Source organism: Tachyglossus aculeatus, chromosome 17, assembly GCF_015852505.1.
Source record: "Tachyglossus aculeatus isolate mTacAcu1 chromosome 17, mTacAcu1.pri, whole genome shotgun sequence".
In the NCBI taxonomy this organism is placed as follows: domain Eukaryota; kingdom Metazoa; phylum Chordata; class Mammalia; order Monotremata; family Tachyglossidae; genus Tachyglossus; species Tachyglossus aculeatus.
In genome coordinates, this window is record NC_052082.1 from 12481847 (window position 1) to 12500757 (window position 18911).

Genomic DNA, 18911 nt, shown 5'->3' on the forward strand with positions numbered 1-18911 from the left:
GCTGGGCTACCTCTGCACCTCTCCGGGGGCCCAGCCGCCCGGGCTCCTATTGTTCCTGGTAGTCGTCTGCCTTTTCAGTTTGGCCATCTAACCGTCCTCCTCCTCTGCGGCCTACCTTCATCGCCCTCGGCTGTTTCTCTGGACACCTGTGCCTAGAAAAGGTGTCTCTGTGGGGCAGGGTCCTGGAAATGGGTGCCCCCCACAACACGGAGAGGCTCTCCCCGGGGCTGGGACAGGGCTCTCCTCGAGGTCGCCCATGCGGTCGGGACAGGACTCGCTTCGGAGCCGGGCCATGGCTCTCCTCAGGACCTCCACAGGGCCGGACAAAAGCTTTCCTTGGGGATCATCATCATCATCAATCGTATTTATTGAGCGCTTACTGTGTGCAAAGCACTGTACTAAGCGCTTGGGAAGTACAAATTGGCAACATATAGAGACAGTCCCTGCCCAATAGTGGGCTCACAGTCTAAAAGGGGGAGACAGAGAACAAAACCAAACATACTAACAAAATAAAATAAATAGAATAGATATGTACAAGTAAAATAAATAGAGTAATAAATATGTACAAACATATATACATATATACAGGTGCTGTGGGGAAGGGAAGGAGGTAAGATGGGGGGGATGGAGCGGGGTACGAGGGGGAGAGGAGGGAAGGGGCTCAGTCTCGGAAGGCCTCCTGGAGGAGGTGAGCTCTCAGTAGGGCCTTGAAGGGAGGAGGAGAGCTAGCTTGGCGGATGGGCAGAGGGAGGCCATTCCAGGCCCGGGGGATGACGTGGGCCGGGGGTCGATGGTGGGACAGGCGAGAACGAGGTACGGTGAGGAGATTAGCGGCGGAGGAGCGGAGGGTGCGGGATGGGCTGGAGAAGAAGAGAAGGGAGGTGAGGTAGGAGGGGGCGAGGGGATGGACAGCCTTGAAGCCCAGGGTGAGGAGTTTCTGCCTGATGCGCAGATTGATTGGTAGCCACTGGAGATTTTTGAGGAGGGGAGTAATATGCCCAGAGCGTTTCTGGACAAAGATAATCCGGGCAGCAGCATGAAGTATGGATTGAAGTGGGGAGAGACACGAGGATGGGAGATCAGAGAGAAGGCTGATGCAGTAGTCCAGACGGGATAGGATGAGATGAACCAGGGCTCTCCTGGGGCCGGACAAGGGCTCTCCTTGAGGCTGGTCCTCTTCTCAGGGCTCTTCTTGGGGCCGGACCAGAGCTCTCTGGGCCAAGCTGAGCCTCTCCTCAGGGCGAGCCGGAGCTCTCCTTGTGATCACGACAGGGCTCACATCCATACAGTCAAACACATTCACTGAGTGCTTACTGCATGCAGAGCAAAGTACTAAGCGCTTGAGAGAGTACAGTAGGAGTGAAAAGGTCATGGGTTCCAATCCCGGCTCTGCCATATGTCTTCTCTGTGACCTTGGGCAATTCACTTCCCTCCTCTGGACCTCAGTTACCTCAACTGTAAAACGGGGATTGAGGCTGTGAGCCCCACATGAGACAGGGACTATGTTCCACCCGATTTGCTTGCATTCCATCCCAGTGCTTAGTACGCTTGGCACATAATAAGCCCTTAACAGTTATTATTATTATTATTAATAATAATAAACACCTGGATAAGCCTTCAGAAAATCAGTCTATCCTGTATAAAACTGGACCAATGGGCATCCTATACCCCAGAGAAGGTGAGCTGGAAGGAGGGGGTAGGTTAATTCCGGGGTTTCCTCCTATTCCCTCTCCTGCCCCCCCAAAGCAGGAGATACAGTAAGAATGAGTTGCGTTTATTCCACAGCACAGAACCTGCGAGTTACAGGCTGGAGGCGTGGCCGCTAGCTAAAATGCATCCAGGGCGAGAGGGGCGGGATGCCGCCTGGCCTCAGTCATGGAGAAGCAGCGTGGCTCAGTGGAAAGAGCATGGGCTTTGGAGTCAGCGGTCATGGGTTCGAATCCAGGCTCTGCCAACTGTCAGCTGTGTGACTTTGGGGAAGTCACTTAACTTCTCTGTGCCTCAGTTACCTCATCTGTAAAATGAGGATTAAAACTGTGAGCCCCCCCGGGACAACCTGATCACCTTGTAACCTCCCCAGCACTTAGAACAGTGTTTTGCACATAGTAAGCGCTTAACAAATACCATTATTATTATTATTATCCCCAGTGTAGATCTTTGGGAGAGCGGCCCCATAATCCTCAGGGATCAGTGTCAGGCTCGGTGTCTGCGAGGAATCTTCCCTCACCTTCCGACCTCTTTCCGGGCCCTTCCCAGGGGGCCTGGCCTGGAAACCAGCCGCTCTTCCACTTTCTTTTGGAAACCAAGCTTTGGACAGAGATGAACGCGAGGCCCAAAGGCCTCCCTCACGGCTTTGCCCCACAGCGTGGGCCTTCTTTGCTCCTCTTGTACTTATTTCCCTCCCTAGGCCCCCGCCCCGACATGGCTGCACCTTCACCTCCGGCCCTCATGCCACCAGGGCACACGGTCTCCCAACAACCCACCGGGCACAACCCCCTCGCAGCCTGGTGCGACCCTGGAGGGCTTCTCGGAGGGTGGAGGCTTTAATAATAATGATGGCATTTTTTTTATTAAGCGCTTACTATGTGCAAAGCACTGTTCTAAGCACTGGGGAGGTTACAAGGTAATCAGGTTGGCCCATGGGGAGCTCACAGTCTTAATCCCCATTTTACAGATGAGGTAACTGAGGCACGGAATAGTTAAGGGACTTGCCCAAAGTCACACAGCTGACAACTGGCGGAGCCGGGATTTGCTTTAGGCCTTCACTGTAACGTTAATCACATGCCCCTTTGATAATAATGATAATAATAATAATAATAATGGTATTATTAAGGGCTTACTATGTGCCTGGCCCTGTACTACGCACTACTTAGGGGTAGATACAAGCAAATTGAGTTGGACACAGTCCCTGTCCCACATGACGCTCACAGTCTTAATCCACTTTTTACAGATAGAGTAACTGAGGCCCAGAGAATAATAATACTACTAATAATGGTATTTGCTAAGCATTTACTATGTGCCAGACAGTGGATTAAGCACTGGGGTGGATACAAGCAAATCGGGTTGGACACAATCCCTCGTCCCATGTGGGGCTCACAGTCTCAATCCCCATTTTACAGATGAGGGAATTGAGGACCAGAGAAGTGAAGTGACTTGCCCAAAGTCACACAGCAGACAAGTGATGGAGCTGGAATTAGAACTCATGACCTCCTGATTCCCCAGCCCGTGCTCTATCCACTTTTGACGTGCCAAAGGTTATCACCTTTTCTCCTTCCCCTCCCCACAGCATTTGTATATATTTGTACAGATTTTTACTCTATTTATTTTACTTGTACATATTTACTATTCTGTTTATTTTGTTAATGATGTGCATATAGCTATAATTCTATTTGTTCTGACGATTTTGACACCCATCTACATGTTTTGTTTTGTTTTCTATCGCCCCCTTCTAGACTGTGAGCCCGTTGTTGGATAGGGACCATCTCTATATGTTGCTGACATGTACTTCCCAAGTGCTTAGTACAGTGCTCTGCACACAGTAAGCGCTCAATAAATACGATTGGGAGGGGGTCTCCCTGGGGATTTGAGACAATCTGAACTGGTTTTGTGATTTGGTCTTCAAAGAAAGAAAAGCCGCAGTAGAATCGGTTGCCCATCACCCTGATAGGAAGCAGGGGTGAGATGCGAATGGGAGGCTTCTTCTGAGCCTGTTTTCCAAGGACGCTCCATCCCTCCAAATTTAAAACCGGTTTGCTGCATTTTCCTTTAAACTCCACGGTAAAATGAAAGAAAGAAAAAAAGCCGCAAAGAGCAAACAATGTGTTTTATTAGTAAAAATCTGAATCGTGGCTTGTGCAGTTGGCCGAGTCAAAAGGTAAGGACGCGTGAACTGGCGTTTGACATACAAAAAAAAAAGTCGAGGGGAATTCCAGCCAGTAGGCTGTTAGCACCAAGAATTACTCCCTTCCAGAGCAGGGAGTGAAATACACAGAGGAACGGTTAAATGGGGAGAGTGGATTCTGTGTGTTCCCCCCAGACTGAAGACCTTCCAAAATAATCCCCGCCCCTTCTCCAGCAAGCCCCCCAACCCAGGAGTCCCATTGAAAGCCCCCGCCTCCCAGTTTATTTGTTTTTTCTTCCCATCGGCAAAGCAGAGCAAACACGTTCTCTTTCAACTTCAAAGCAGGCCATGAAACACACAAGAAAAAAACCAACTATAAAGTTTTAAATGCACCTTATCCCAGGGATCTGATCAATCAATCAATCGCCGAGGGCTTACTAAGCGCTTGAGAGATATCCAAAGCCAGCCAAAGTTTGTACTTCCCAATTCTCTGCTGGCAGCGTTTCCTAGGACCAAGCTTGGGTCCAGGGGGCTTCACTCTAGGTCCAGACACCGGCCCCCCGGCCAGAGTTTGCCCAACGTCGGGGACACAACCATTGATCACCCCACAACCATAATGTGATGAAGCTGCTATCGCACAGCCTCATTTTCGAAGCTTGGGTTGGGGACTTGATTGTGAATGCGCAATTGTGAGAAAGAATTGGCTCCTCCAGTAGAAGTTGGGACCCAGTAAAGAGATCCTCCAGAAAGTCTTCACTGATTAGGTCTCAGAGCTCTGCACCCTGTTTCTCCCCGGTTCTGCCTCACCCGAGCCCCCCAACCCAAGATGATAATAACAATGACAATGATAGCATTTATTAAGCGCTTACTGTGTGCAAAGCACTGTTCAAAGCGCTAGGGAGGTTACAAGGTGATCGGGTTGTCCCAAGAGGGGCTCACAGTCTTCATCCCCATTTTACAGATGAGGTAACTGAGGACCAGAGAAGTGACTTGCCCAAAGTCACACAGCTGACAAGTGGTGGAGCTGGGATTTGAACCCATGACCTCTGACTCCAAAGCCCGGGCTCTTTCCACTGAGCCACGCTGCGGTACTCCCCTCCATCCCCATGGCACGTTATGTATATATCCTTATATTCCCCTAAGCTGTAATTTATTTTAGTGTCTTTCTCCCGGCCCACGTCATCCCCCGGGCCTGGAATGCCCTCCCTCTGCCCCTTCGCCAAGCTAGCTCTCTTCCTCCCTTCAAGGCCCTGCTGAGAGCTCACCTCCTCCAGGAGGCCTTCCCAGACTGAGCCCCTTCCTTCCTCTCCCCCTCGCCCCCCTCTCCATCCCCCCATCTTACCTCCTTCCCTTCCCCACAGCACCTGTATATATGTATATATGGTTGTACATATTTATTACTCTATTTATTTATTTATTTTACTTGTACATTTCTATCCTATTTATTTAATTTTGTTGGTATGTTTGGTTCTGTTCTCTGTCTCCCCCTTTTAGACTGTGAGCCCACTGTTGGGTAGGGACTGTCTCTATGTGTTGCCAATTTGTACTTCCCAAGTGCTTAGTACAGTGCTCTGCACATAGTAAGCGCTCAATAAATACGATTGATTGATTGATTGACTTTCTCACCCCTACTAGACTCCTTGAAAGCAAGGATTGTGTCTACCAACTAAATCATACCCTGAGTTAATCAATCAGTGGTATTTGAGTGCTTATTGTGTGCCCAGGGCATTGTACTAAGAGCTTGGGAGAGTACAATATGACAGAATTGGCATTCACGTTACCTGTTCACATGAGCTTACAGTCTAGAGGACTCTCCAGAGCGTTTAGTACATTTCTCATAGGCCGTCAATAAATACCATTGATTGACTGATCCACCACCAGGCAAGGCTGCTCACCTAGAGTCAGAATATGACTTTGGCTGTGCCCTAATTGACTCTTCACAGTAAGGACGGGGTGTTTTTCTGAAACTCTGGTGAGCCAGGCCTGGAGATTCCTCCATCTGCAAAAGTGGAGTTCAGGGCAGCGGGGAGTCTTCCAGGCCACGTAACCCGGCCGGCAGGTCACTCTGGCCCTGCTGCCGACACAAGCCAAGACGCAAGGATCATTCATAGGTAAGGCAGGCACGCGCCCACCCTCAGGTCCGCCTCCCTGGAGAGATTACGGCGGCACGCTGGGATGGGAAGCAGGGACATTCGTAGGAGTCTGAACTCTGGGGCAGCACCGGCTTTCGGATGAGCTCGGAGGCTAAATCGTTCCTCCTTTCAAACTTCCCCGGCCACCAGCTGGGCGGCGGGAAGGGAGTCAGAGGGCGCTTCACTGGATCGACTGTGGGAAAGCGCAGTCAATCTCGGTCTTGGATTCTATGGGAAAAGCTCCAGAGGATGAAGATTTCCGTCCATCCCCAAGTGGTGATGGTGGATGAGCGTGATTGAGTGGACTAGGCCGGAAACGTGTGTGCCAGCGACCCTGGACCCCTGGACTCGGAATCAAGGAAGGGCACGGAATGGGATCCAGTCCTGACAGATTTCAGCTCCCACGGCGGGCTGGCGGCTATTGCCCTCGGCCCCCATGACCCCGCAGGCTCCGGTCTCCCAAGGCAGCCTTCCGGGCCCCAGCGATCGCGAGGGCGAACGTGACGGTCAGCAGGGAAGCCCAACCCAGGGCGGGGGTCTTGGCTCCGTGAGGTAGCGTCCTCCAAGCCGCGTTTTCCCTTCTTCTGGAAGATTATAAAAATACCAGTGATTTTTTTTGCCTATTATTTTTTTTTACAATTTATAAAAAGATGAAAAAAAAAGAAGATGAGGGCGCGTGCACATCCTCAAACTTCCGTCCCGTCTTGTAGGTTATTGTGAACCTTGACTTCCAGGTTCACTTGCTTGACCTTGACGCCTCTGACCTTGTGGAGGGCCTCATTTTCCCGTAAGAGATTGACGTTCCGCACGGTGCAGAAGTGCCGGCCGGCGTTCTTCTCCCCCGGCTCCGGGTTCCGCTTGGGCACGTCCATCTTGCTGTTCAGAGGGTAGTCCTCCGGGCCGGGCCCGTCCGGCCCCTTCCTCCTCGGTCGCCGGTTCCTCTTAGTGAGGCAGCATCCCCCCAGCAGCAGCAGCAGCAGCAGCAGGGCAGCCGCCACGGCGCTGCCGACCGAGGCCCCGGTCTGCGCCGCGGTGGAGGCCGCCCCGGCCTCCGGCCCGTCCAGGCTCAGGGCCTTCATGTTGGTGCCGTTCTTCACCTGGTCCCCCTCGTTGTTGTAGATGAGGGAGTCGTCCAGCAGGTCCCTGCGACTGCGCCTCAGGGGGGACGTGAAAGAGCGCTGCGTACGGCTGTCGGGGCCGATGATGTAGATGACCTGGAGATACCACTGGTGGCCCGCCTCCACCTGCGGGAGACAGAAACAGAGAAACTGAGGGTCGCTGGGCGGGCTCTGACCGGGGCCGGGTGCCAACGGTGGCCCGCTTCCACCGGCAGGCGACGGAAACCAAGTGGAACAGGGCTGCCGGGCATTTCATTCATTCATTCAATCGTATTTATTGAGCGCTTACTGTGTGCAGAGCACTGGACTAAGCGCTTGGGAAGTCCAAGTTGCCAACATATAGAGACGGTCCCTACCCAACAGCGGGCTCACAGTCTAGAAGGGGGAGACGGACAACAAAACATATTAACAAAATAGAATAAATATGTACAAATAAAATACAGTAATAAATACATACAAACATATATCCATATATACAGGTGCTGTGGGGAGGGGAAGGAGGTAAGGCGGGGGGGATGGAGAGGGGGAGGAGGGGGAGAGGAAGGAGGGGGCTCAGTGTGGGAAGGCCTCCTGGAGGAGGTGAGCTCTCAGTAGGGCCTTGAAGGGAGGAAGAGTCTTCTGGGTGTCGGGGAAGCAGGTGTCGCTGTAAGGGCAAGCTGGAAATCCGCTGCAAGAAAAGCTCGGAGAATTCATTCATTCGTATTTGTTGAGCACTTAAGAATACTGTAGTAGAGTACAACAGAACAACAAAGAGACTGTAAGCCCAAAATGGACAGTCTAGAGAGAAGTCCATGTCATCTTCTAGACTGTGAACCCGCTGTTGGGTAGGGACTGTCTCTATATGTTGCCAACTTGTACTTCCCAAGCACTTAGTACAGTGCTCTGCACACAGTAAGTGCTCAATAAATACGATTGAATGAATGAATCTTCTAGGGGCAATAATAATAATAATAATAATAATTGATTAGTAAGTACCCAGTGCTTAGAACAGTGCTTTGCACATAGTAAGCGCTTAATAAATGCCATCATTATTATTATTAATAAGAATGATTTGCTAAGCGCTTGCTATGTGCCAAGCACTGTTCTAAGCGCTGGGATATTTACAAGTTAATCAGGTTGTCCCACGTGGGGCCCACAGTCTTAATTCCCATTTTACAGATGAGGTAACTGAGGCACTGAGAAGTGATGTGGCTTGCCCAAGCAGATGGAGGGGGGAGCTGGAATTAAAACCCACAACCCCTGACTCCCGAGCCCGGGTTGTTTCCATTACGGCACGCTGCTTCTCTTCCGGGCAAGAGCTCAGAATCAGGCAGCTTAGTTTCTAGTACCTCCTTGCTTCTTGTCTCTCCTCACCCCAAACCTTGCTTCACTGTGATGGCCAGATCATTTTTTTAAAAAAAATAGTTCGGTTCACATCTCCCCACTCCTTAAGAACCTCCAGTGGTTGCACATCCACCTTGGTGTCAAACAGAAACTCCTTACCACTGGCTTTCATTAAAGCTCTCAATAATAATAATAATAATAATGGTATTTTTTATGTGCCTACTATGTGCAAAGCACCATTCTAAGCTCTGGGGAGGTTACAAGGTGATCAGGTTGTCCCACGGGGGGCTCACAGTTTTCATCCCCATTTGACAGATGAGGTAACTGAGGCCCAGAGAAGTGAAGTGACTTGCTCAAAGTCACACAGCTGACAGTTGGCGGAGCCAGGATTTGAACCCATGACATCTGACTCCAAAGCCCGGGTTCCTTCCACTGAGCCCCGCTGCTTCTCACGCTTTAGAAATGTTCTAGGTGTCAAAATGTGCTGGAGGTAGGGGGATCGGTGGTGGCACTTGGGATAGGAGTGATCATCATCATCATCATCAATTGTATTTATTGAGCGCTTACTATGTGCAGAGCACTGTACTAAGCGCTTGGGAAGTACAAATTGGCAACATATAGAGACAGTCCCTACCCAACACTGGGCTCACAGTCTAAAAGGGGGAGACAGAAAACAAAACCAAACATACTAACAAAATAAAATAAATAGAATAGATATGTACAAGCAAAATAAATAAATAAATAAATAGAGTAATAAATATCATCATTAATCATATTTATTGAGCGCTTACTATGTGCAGAGCACTGTACTAAGCGCTTATATGTACAAACATGTATACATATATACAGGTGCTGTGGGGAAGGGAAGGAGGTAAGATGGGGGGGATGGAGCGGGGGACGAGGGGGAGAGGAAGGAAGGGGCTGAGTGTGGGAAGGCCTCCTGGAGGAGGTGAGCTCTCAGCAGGACCTTGAAGGGAGGAAGAGAGCTAGCTTGGCGGAGGGGCAGAGGGAGGGCATTCCAGGCCCGGGGGAGGACGTGGGCCGGGGGTCGATGGCGGGACAGGCGAGAACCAGGCCCGGTGAGGAGATTAGCGGTGGCAGAGGAGCGGAGGGTGCGGGCTGGGCTGGAGAAGGACAGAAGGGAGGTGAGGTAGGAGGGGGCCAGGGGATGGACAGCCTGGAAGCCCAGGGTGAGGAGTTCCTGCCTGATATGAGTGATCAGACCAGGTGGTGGTTGTCATTTGCATGGAGTGCAAACTGCATCCACAGCGTTCCCCACATTCTGCCTCCCAACTGACCTTGCTCATTTAATAATAATAATAATGATGATGGTATTTGTTAAGCGCTTACAATGTGCAAAGCACTGTTCTAAGCGCTTGGGGGATACAAGTAATCAGGTTGTCCCACGTGGAGCTCACAGTCTTAATTCCCATTTTACAGATGAGAGAACTGAGGCCCAGAGAAGTGAAGTGACTTGCCCAAAGTCACACAGCTGACAACTGGCGGAGCCGGGATTTGAACTCATGACCTCTGACTCCAAAGCCCGGGCTCTTTCCACTGAGCCAAGCTGCTTTCCTCCTCCAACCCATCCTGTCCCCTTTGCTCCCCAAAGGCCACTGTACCTCGATCTCATTTATCTCACCGCCAAACCCTCGCCCACGTCCTCCCTCTGGCCTGGGATTCCCTCCCAGCAGTGGAAAGAGCACAGGCTTTGGAGTCAGTGGTCACTGGTTCGAATCCTGACTCCTCCACATGTCTGCTGTGTGACACTGGGCAGGTCACTTAACTTCTCTGAGCCTCAGTTACCTCATCTGTAAAATGGGGATTAACACTGTGAGCGCCATGTGGGACAACCTGATCACCTTATATTCCCCCAGCGCTTAGAACAGTGCTTTGCACATAGTAAGTGCTCAACAAATGCCATTATTATTATTATTATTATTATTATATACAACAGATGACCAGACTGAGCCTCCTCCTTCCTCTCCCCCTCCTCATCCCCCCGGCCCTACCTCCTTCCCCTCCCCACAGCACCTGCATATACGTTTGTACAGTTTTATTACTCTATTTATTTTACTTGTCCATATTTACTATTCTATTTATTTTGTTAATAATGTGCATCTAGCTTTACTTCTGTTTATTCTGATGACTTGACACCCGTCCACATGTTTTGTTTTGTTGTCTGTCTCCCCCTTCTAGACAGAGAGCCCGCTGTTGGGTAGGGACCGTCTCTATATGTGGCCAACTTGGACTTCCCAAGCGCTTAGTACAGTGCTCTGCACACAGTAAGCGCTCAATAAATACGATTGAATGAATGAATGAATGAGTGAATGAATGAAGACCCCCGGAATCCGGAGGGGGCCATAGTCATGGGGCAGGGGATGCTTCCGAGATCTTCAGGCTGCAGCTCCGGCCCTCCGAGGGAACTCACCTTATAAAGCGCGTCGACTTTCAGAGTAAATCCATCCACGCCCGGCATGCTGCTGACCAGGTGGAAGTCGGCCAGGTCGGAAGCAAAGTGGGCGTCGAAAGGCACGTCCTGAAAGTACTTGTCAGTAACTTCGGGCTGGCTGCGGTCCTGGGAAGGTGGGCAAGGAGGCGGGGAGGTGACACCACGGACAGACAGGTGGACAGAAATAATAATAATAATAATAATAATAATAATAATAATAATGATAATGGCATTTATTATTAATAATAGTAATGTTGGTATTTGTTAAGCGCTTACTATGTGCCAAGCACTGTTCTAAGCTCTGAGGTAGATACAAGGTAATTAGGTTGTCCCATGTGGGGCTCACAGTCTTAATCCCCATTTTCCAGATGAGGGAACTGAGGCCCAGAGAAGTGAAGTGACTTGCCCACAGTCACACAGCTGACAAGTGGGGGAGCCGGGATTTGAACCCACGACCTCTGACTCCAAAGCCCGGGCTCTTTCCACTGAGCCAAGCGCTTACTATGTGCAAAGCACTGTTCTAAGCACTGGGGAGGTTACAAGGTGATCAGGTTGTCCCTCAGGGGGGGGGCTCACAGTCTTCATCCCCATTTTACAGATGAGGTAACTGAGGCCCAGAGAAGTGAAGTGACTTGCCCAAAGTCACACAGCTGACAATTGGCGGAGCCGGGGTTTGAACCGTTGACCTTTGACTCCAAAGCCCGGGCTCTTTCCACTGAACCAAGCGCTTACTATGTGCAAAGCACTGTTCTAAGCACTGGGGAGGTTACAAGGTGATCAGGTTGTCCCTCGGGGGGGGCTCAAAGTCTTCATCCCCATTTTACAGATGAGGTAACTGAGGCCCAGAGAAGTGAAGTGACTTGCCCAAAGTCACACAGCTGACAATTGGCGGAGCCGGGGTTTGAACCCATGACCTTTGACTCCAAAGCCCGGGCTCTTTCCACTGAGCCACGCTGCTTCTCTAAGCACACAAACACACACGATGATGATGATGGCATTTATTAAGCGCTTACTATGTGCAAAGCACTGTTCTAAGCGCTGGGGAGGTTAAGGAGATCAGGTTGTCCCACAGGGGCTCACAGTCTTAATTCTCGTTTTACAGATGAGGTAACTGAGGCCCAGAGAAGTGAAGTGACTTGCCCAAAGTCACCCAGCTGGCAAGTGGGGGAGCCAGGATTTGAACCCATGACCTCTGACTCCAAAGCCGGGGCTCTTTCCACTGAGCCACGCTGCTTCTCATGGCACCCGACCCACCAGCACAACAGTCTTCTAGACTGTGAGCCTTCTGTTGGGTAGGGACCATCTCTATATGTTGCCAACTTGGACTTCCCAAGCGCTTAGTACAGTGCTCTGCACACAGTAAGCGCTCAATAAATACGACTGACTGAATGAATGAATGAACGAAGCAGCGTGGTCTAGTGGTCAGAGCCCGAGCCCGGGAGTTGGAAGGACCCGGGCTCTCGTCCCGGCTCTGCCGCTTGTCTGCTCTGTGGCTTGGGGAAACTCACTTTACTTCTCTGGGCCTCAGTTACCTCATCTGTAAAAATGGGGATTAAGACCGTACAGTGCTCCGCACCCACTAAGCGCTCAGTAAATACAATTGATTAGTTGGCTCCCAGGCAGAGCTAAGGCCCGGCAGGCAGACGGATGCTACAACCTCAGCCTCCGCGTTGTTTCTGGCTAAAGACCCATTGCTCAGCGTTGTTTAGTGGAAAGACCGCAGGCTTGGGAGTCAGAAGATGTGGGTTCTAATCCCGTCTCTACCATTTGTCTGCAGTGTGATGTTGGAGAAGCCACTTAACTTCCTGTGCCTCAGCTACCTCATCTGTAAAATGGGGATTAAGACGGTGAGTCCCACGTGGGACAACCCGATCACCTTGTATCTACCCCAGCGCTTAGAACGGTGCCTGGCACATAGTAAGTGCTTAACAAATACCATCATTATTAAGAGAAGCAGCGTGGCTCAGTGGAAAGAGCCCGGGCTTTGGAGTCAGTGGTCGTGGGTTCAAATCCCGGCTCCGCCAACTGTCAGCTGTGTGACCTTGGGCAAGTCACTTCACTTCTCTGGGCCTCAGTTACTTCATCTGTAAAATGGGGGTTGACTGGGAGCCCCCCGTGGGACAACCTGATCACCTTGTATCCCCCCAGCGCTTAGAACAGTGCTTTGCACATAGTAAGTGCTTAATAAATGCCATCATCATTATTATTTTTGTTATTCCCTGATTAGCTTGTATCTATTCCAGCACTCAGTACAGTGCCTGGCCCTTCAAAGCCCTACTGAGAGCTCACCTCCTCCAGGAGGCCTTCCCACACTGAGCCCCCTCCTTCCCCTCCCCATCTCCCCCGCCTTACCTCCTTCCCCTCCCCACAGCACCTGCATATATGCATATATGTTTGTACGTATTTATTACTCTATTCATTTTACTTGTACGTATTTATTCTATTTATTTTATTTTGTTAACATGTTTTGTTTCACTGTCTGCCTCCCCCTTCTAGACTGCGAGCCCGCTGTTGGGTAGGGACCGTCTCGCCACGTTGACCGACTTGTACTTCCCAAGCGCTTGGTCCAGTGCTCTGCACACAGTAAGCGCTCAATAAATACGATTGAATGAATAAACGCACGGCACGTAGCGAGTGCTTTGCGGATACCATCAAAAGAATAACCGAGAGCCCCCGGTAAACCTCCCTCCGGGGCCACGGGGACTGGGGCGAGCGGCAGTTTGCCCGTGAGTCGGCGCGACGTACCAGGAGCAGGAACCTGTGCTTGAGGTGTTTGTTGGGCTGGATGCAGCCGTACTGGGGCCCTTCATTGTAGACGGTCCCCATGGGGTCGAAGAAAGGCACGTGGCCGTCCTTGCCGGTGCACAGGTAGACTTTCTCCAGCCGCAGGCGGTAGGCCGAGTTGAGGTTCTGGTCTGGATTCCACAGCACGCGGCCGTACAGCGTCTGGCCTGCGGACAGTGTGAAGGAAGAGGGAGCTGGGAAGGGGCTCGGGCGGAGCCGTGGGGGTGCCCAGACCCGCCTGAGGGTGCCTTATTCATTCATTCATTCATTCAATCGTATTTATTGAGCGCTTACTGTGTGTAGAGCACTGGACTAAGAGCTTGGGAAGTCCAAGTTGGCAACGTATAAAGACGGTCCCTACCCAACAGCAGGTTCACATTCTAAAAGGGGGAGACACAGAGCAAAACCAAACATACTAACAAAATAAAATAAATGGAATAGATATGTACAAGTAAAATAGAGTAATAAATATGTACAAACATATATCCATATATACAGGTGCTGTGGGGAAGGGAAGGAGGTAAGATGGGGGGATGGAGAGGGGGGCAAGGGGGAGAGGAAGGAAGGGACTCCAAGGGTCTCACCCTTGGAGAAGGCGCCCTTGTAGTCCATCTCTGCCAGGGACACGTCCGGCGTGCTGGGATCCATCAGAAAGACTTTCTCGTTGTTGCACAGTTGGAACTCGGTGTTTAGCGAGTAGACCACGGGGACCGGGCGGCTGGTCTGCTGGAAGGCGATGGGGATCAAGAATCTAGGAGCGGGAGAGAGGAGAGCCGGATCAGAGGGCCGTGGGATCCACTGGCCGATTCGACGGGAAGGAGGGTGGACGGGGCGGGAACAGGAAGGGTCTTTATTTTTATAATGGCATTTATTTATTTAGTTAGTTAGTTTTGATGGCATTTGTTAAGCGCTTACGATGTGCAGAGCACTGTTCTAAGCGCTGGGGGGGGATACGTGGTGATCAAATTGTCCCACGTGGGGCTCACAGTCTTCATCCCCATTTTACAGGTGAGGGAACTGAGGCCCAGAGAAGTGAAGTGACTTGCCCAAGGTCACCCAGCAGACATGTGGCAGAGTCGGGATTCGAACCCATGACCTCTGACTCCAAAGCCCGTGCTCTTTCCACTGAGCCAGGCTGCTTCTCTCGCATTTATTAAGCATTTATTATGGCATTTATTAAGTGCTTACTAAGCGCTGGGGGAATTTACAAGGTGATGAGGTTGTCCCACGGGGGGCTCCCAGTCTTCATCCCCATTTTACAGATGAGGGAACTGAGGCCCAGAGAAGGGAAGTGACTTGCCCAAAGTCACCCAGCTGACGAGTGGTGGGGCCGGGATTTGAAGCCATGACCTCCGACTCCAAAGCCCGGGCTCTTTCCACTGAGCCACGCTGATTCCCTGGGTCTTAAGTCGAGAACCGCCTAGAGGTGCAGTAAAATAATAATACTAATAATGGCATTTATTAAGCGCTTACTATGTGCAAAGCACTGTTCTAAGCGCTGGGGCGGTTACAAGGCGCTCAGGTTGTCCCACGGGGGGGCTCACGGTCTTCATCCCCATTTTACAGATGAGGAAACTGAGGCACAGAGAAGTTAAGTGACTAACCCAAAGTCACACACCCCTCTGACTCCAAAGCCCGTGGTCTTTCCACTGAGCCACGCTGCTTCAGCAGCTCAGGGTGGCACCTGGAGAGTTTCCAGTCCTCTCCCAGTCTCGACTACAGGACGGCGGGTCAAGCAGAGGCCTGCCCATTCCATTCCTAGCCTGGCCAGCGTGGCTCAGTGGAAAGAGCCCGGGCTTTGGAGTCAGAGGTCATGGGTTCGAATTCCGACTCCACCACATGTCTGCTGTGTGACCTTGGGCAAGTCACTTAACTTCTCTGCGCCTCAGTTACCTCATCTGTAAAATGGGGATTAAGACTGTGAGCCCCACGTGGGACAACTTGATCACCTTGTATCCCCCCAGCGCTTAGAACAGTGCTCTGCACATAGTAAGCGCTTAATAAATGCCATTATTATTATTATTATTATTATTATTATTATTATTATTATTATAGTGAGTGGAAGGCCATCTGCTACCAGTCAAAACTCCCCTGTGCTGGGCAGCGGCGGCCTGGGAGAGAGTCGAGGGCGGAGACAGGTTTACCGTTCGGAAGGCGGTAATGGTAAACCTCTTCCGGATTTTGACCAAGAAAACTCTATGGCTCCACTACCAGAATCAATCAATCGTATTTATTGAGCGCTGACTGTGTGGACAGCACCGGACTAAGCGCTTGGGAAGTCCAAGTTGGCAACCTATAGAGACAGTCCCTACCCAACAGTGGGCTCACAGTCTAAAAGGGGGAGACAGAGAACAAAACCAAACATCCTAACAAAATAAAATAAATAGAATAGATATGTACAAGTAAAATAAATAAATAAATAGGGTAATAAATATGTACAAACATATATACATATATACAGGTGCTGTGGGGAAGGGAAGGAGGTAAGATGGGGGGGATGGAGAGGGGGACGAGGGGGAGAGGAAGGAAGGGGCTCAGTGCAGGTGGAAGTGGAGCATTCCGGGAGAGATGCGTCCATGGCGTCGCTAGGGCTCGGAGACGACGCGACGGCGTGAGACAATAAAGGCAAGTGACAGAATGTTCCCATGCAAGGACGAGCATAAAAAGGGCAATCAATCCATTCATCCATCTAGCAATCAATAGCTCTGGCTCAAATAATAATAACAACAATAGCAGTGGTATTTGTTAAGCACTTACTATGTGACAAGCACCGTTCTAAGTGCTGGGGTAGATAGGTAACAATAAAAATAATGAGAAGAACTTATGGTGCTTGGTAAGTCATCATCAATCGTATTTATTGAGCGCTTACTATGTGAAGAGCACTGTACTAAGTGCTTGGTAAGTGCTTACTATGTGCCAAGCACTGTTCTAAGTACTGGGGTAGATACAAGGAAATCAGGTTGTCCCATATGGGGCTCACAGTCTTAATTCCCGTTTTACAGATGAGGTAACCGAAGCACAGAGAAGTTAAGTGACTTGCCCAAGGTCACACAGCCGACATGTGGCGGAGCTGGGATTCGAACCCATAACCTCTGACTCCAAAGCCCGTGCTCTTTCCACTGAGCCATGCTGCTTCTCAAAAGGTAGATAGGTAACAATAATAATAATAATAAGATGAAGAATTTATGGTGCTTGCTAAGTGCTTACTATGTGCCAAGCACTGTTCTAAGTACTGGGGTAGAGACAAGGAAATCAGGTTGTCCCACCTGGGGCTCACAGTCTTAATTCCCGTTTTACAGATGAGGTAACCGAAGCACAGAGAAGTTAAGTGACTTGCCCAAGGTCACACAGCAGACGTGTGGCGGAGCCGGGATTCGAACCCATGACCTCTGACTCCAAAGCCCGTGCTCTTTCCACTGAGCCATGCTGCTTCTCAAAAGGTAGATAGGGAACAATAATAATAATAATAAGAAGAAGAACTTATGGTGCTTGCTAAGTGCTTACTATGTGCCAAGCACTGTTCTAAGTACTGGGGTAGATACAAGGAAATCAGGTTGTCCCACCTGGGGCTCACAGTCTTAATTCCCGTTTTACAGATGAGGCAACCGAAGCACAGAGAAGTTAAGTGCCTTGCCCAAGGTCACACGGTAAACTTGTGGCAGAGCCGGGATTAGAACTCACATCTTCTGACTCCCAAACCTGTGCTCTTTCCATTAGGCCACACCGCTTCCCTAAAGCGTGGGTTTTCTTTTCCAGACCAATAAGGGGGTTCACAGATACTCCAATTTTGCTCACTTAATTTAATTCCAGCGTTTCTAGAATGAACTTGCCTTCACCGGGGTGGTCTACGGGACTTCCAGCCTTGTGGGCCTCAAAACTGGCCTCCTGTCCCTTCTTTCAGCAGGCAGGGAAGGCAGTTTCCCCCGGTCACTGGGGCCCGGTGCCCCAAAAGGTCCCAGGCCCTGACCTGGGGGCTGCTAATAATAATAATAATAATGACAATAATAATAATAATCATGGTATTTGTTAAGCGCTTACTATGTGCTAGGCACTGCACTAAGCACCGGGTTGGATACATGTAAATTGGGTCGGTCAGAGTCCCTGTCTCACAGGAGGCTCAGAGTCTTAATCCTCATTTGACAGGTGAAGTAACTGAGGCACAGAGAAGTGAAGTGACTTGCCCAAGGCCAGGCAGCAGACAGATGGCAGACCCGGGGCTAGAAGCCAGGTCCTTCTGGGTTCCCAGGCCCGTGCTCTATCTACTGAGCAGCGTGGATCAATGGAAAGAGCATGAGCTTGGGAGGTCATGGGTTCAAATCCCGGCTCCGCCAATTGTCAGCTGTGTGACTTTGGGCAAGTCACTTCACTTCTCTGGGCCTCAGTTATCTCATCTGTAAAATGGGGATGAAGACTGTGAGCCCCGCGTGGGACAACCTGATCACCTTGTATCCTCCCCAGTGCTTAGAACAGTGCTTTGCACATAGTAAGCGCTTAACAAATGCCATTATTATTATTATTAAGCCACCCTCCTTCTCCGCTAACAGGGACACAGGGCAGGCAGGTCTCCTCCAGGAGGCCTTCCCAGACTGAGCCCCCTCCTTCCTCTCCCCCTCCTTCCCCTCCCCATGCTCCCCGCCTTACCTCCTTCCCTTCCCCACAGAACCTGTATATATCTTTGTACGGATTTATTACTCTATTTTATTTGTACATATTTATTCTATTTATTTTATTTTGTTAATACGTTTTGTTTTGTTCTCTGTCTCCCCCTTCTAGACTGCGAGCCCACTGTTGGGTAGGGACCGTCTCTATATGTTGCCAACTTGGACTTCCCAAGCGCTTAGTCCAGTGCTCTGCACACAGTAAGCGCTCAATCAATACAGTTCAATGAATGAATGAATGCAGGTGGTGCTCACCTTTCCGGAGCATGCGCGGTGCAAGCCAGGGGCTTGTCTCCCGGGTCGATCCACGGCTGGGTGGGCTGCACCGTACACGGAATTAGGAAGATGGTGTACTCCCCGGAGTAGTCCTTCCTGCGGATGGAAACGGGAAGCCACCAGGGCTTTAGGGCTGGGACCACTTCCCCTCCGCGAAGGACAGCCCACTGTTGGGTAGGGACTATCTCTATATGTTGCCAACTTGTACTTCCCAAGCGCTTAGTACAGTGCTCTGCACACAGTAAGCGCTCAATAAATACGACTGATTGATTGACAGGGCTTGGGCTCTGGTTATGCGGTGGGGGGGTGGCTGTAGGGCAGACCCCT

General features: G+C 50.6%; 1 protein-coding gene across 1 annotated transcript in view; it reads right to left on the reverse strand.

Moving 5' to 3' along the window:
* Positions 1 to 5675: 5675 nt before the first annotated feature.
* The window catches only part of FRAS1 (Fraser extracellular matrix complex subunit 1), a 210436-nt gene continuing 197200 nt past the window's right edge, over positions 5676 to 18911 (reverse strand). Inside the window, 5 exon segments of the mRNA XM_038759168.1 lie at positions 5676 to 7217; positions 10846 to 10992; positions 13612 to 13817; positions 14235 to 14401; positions 18564 to 18680. Of these exon segments, the coding sequence (XP_038615096.1) occupies positions 6660 to 7217; positions 10846 to 10992; positions 13612 to 13817; positions 14235 to 14401; positions 18564 to 18680 (1195 nt within the window). The 3' untranslated portion in view covers positions 5676 to 6659.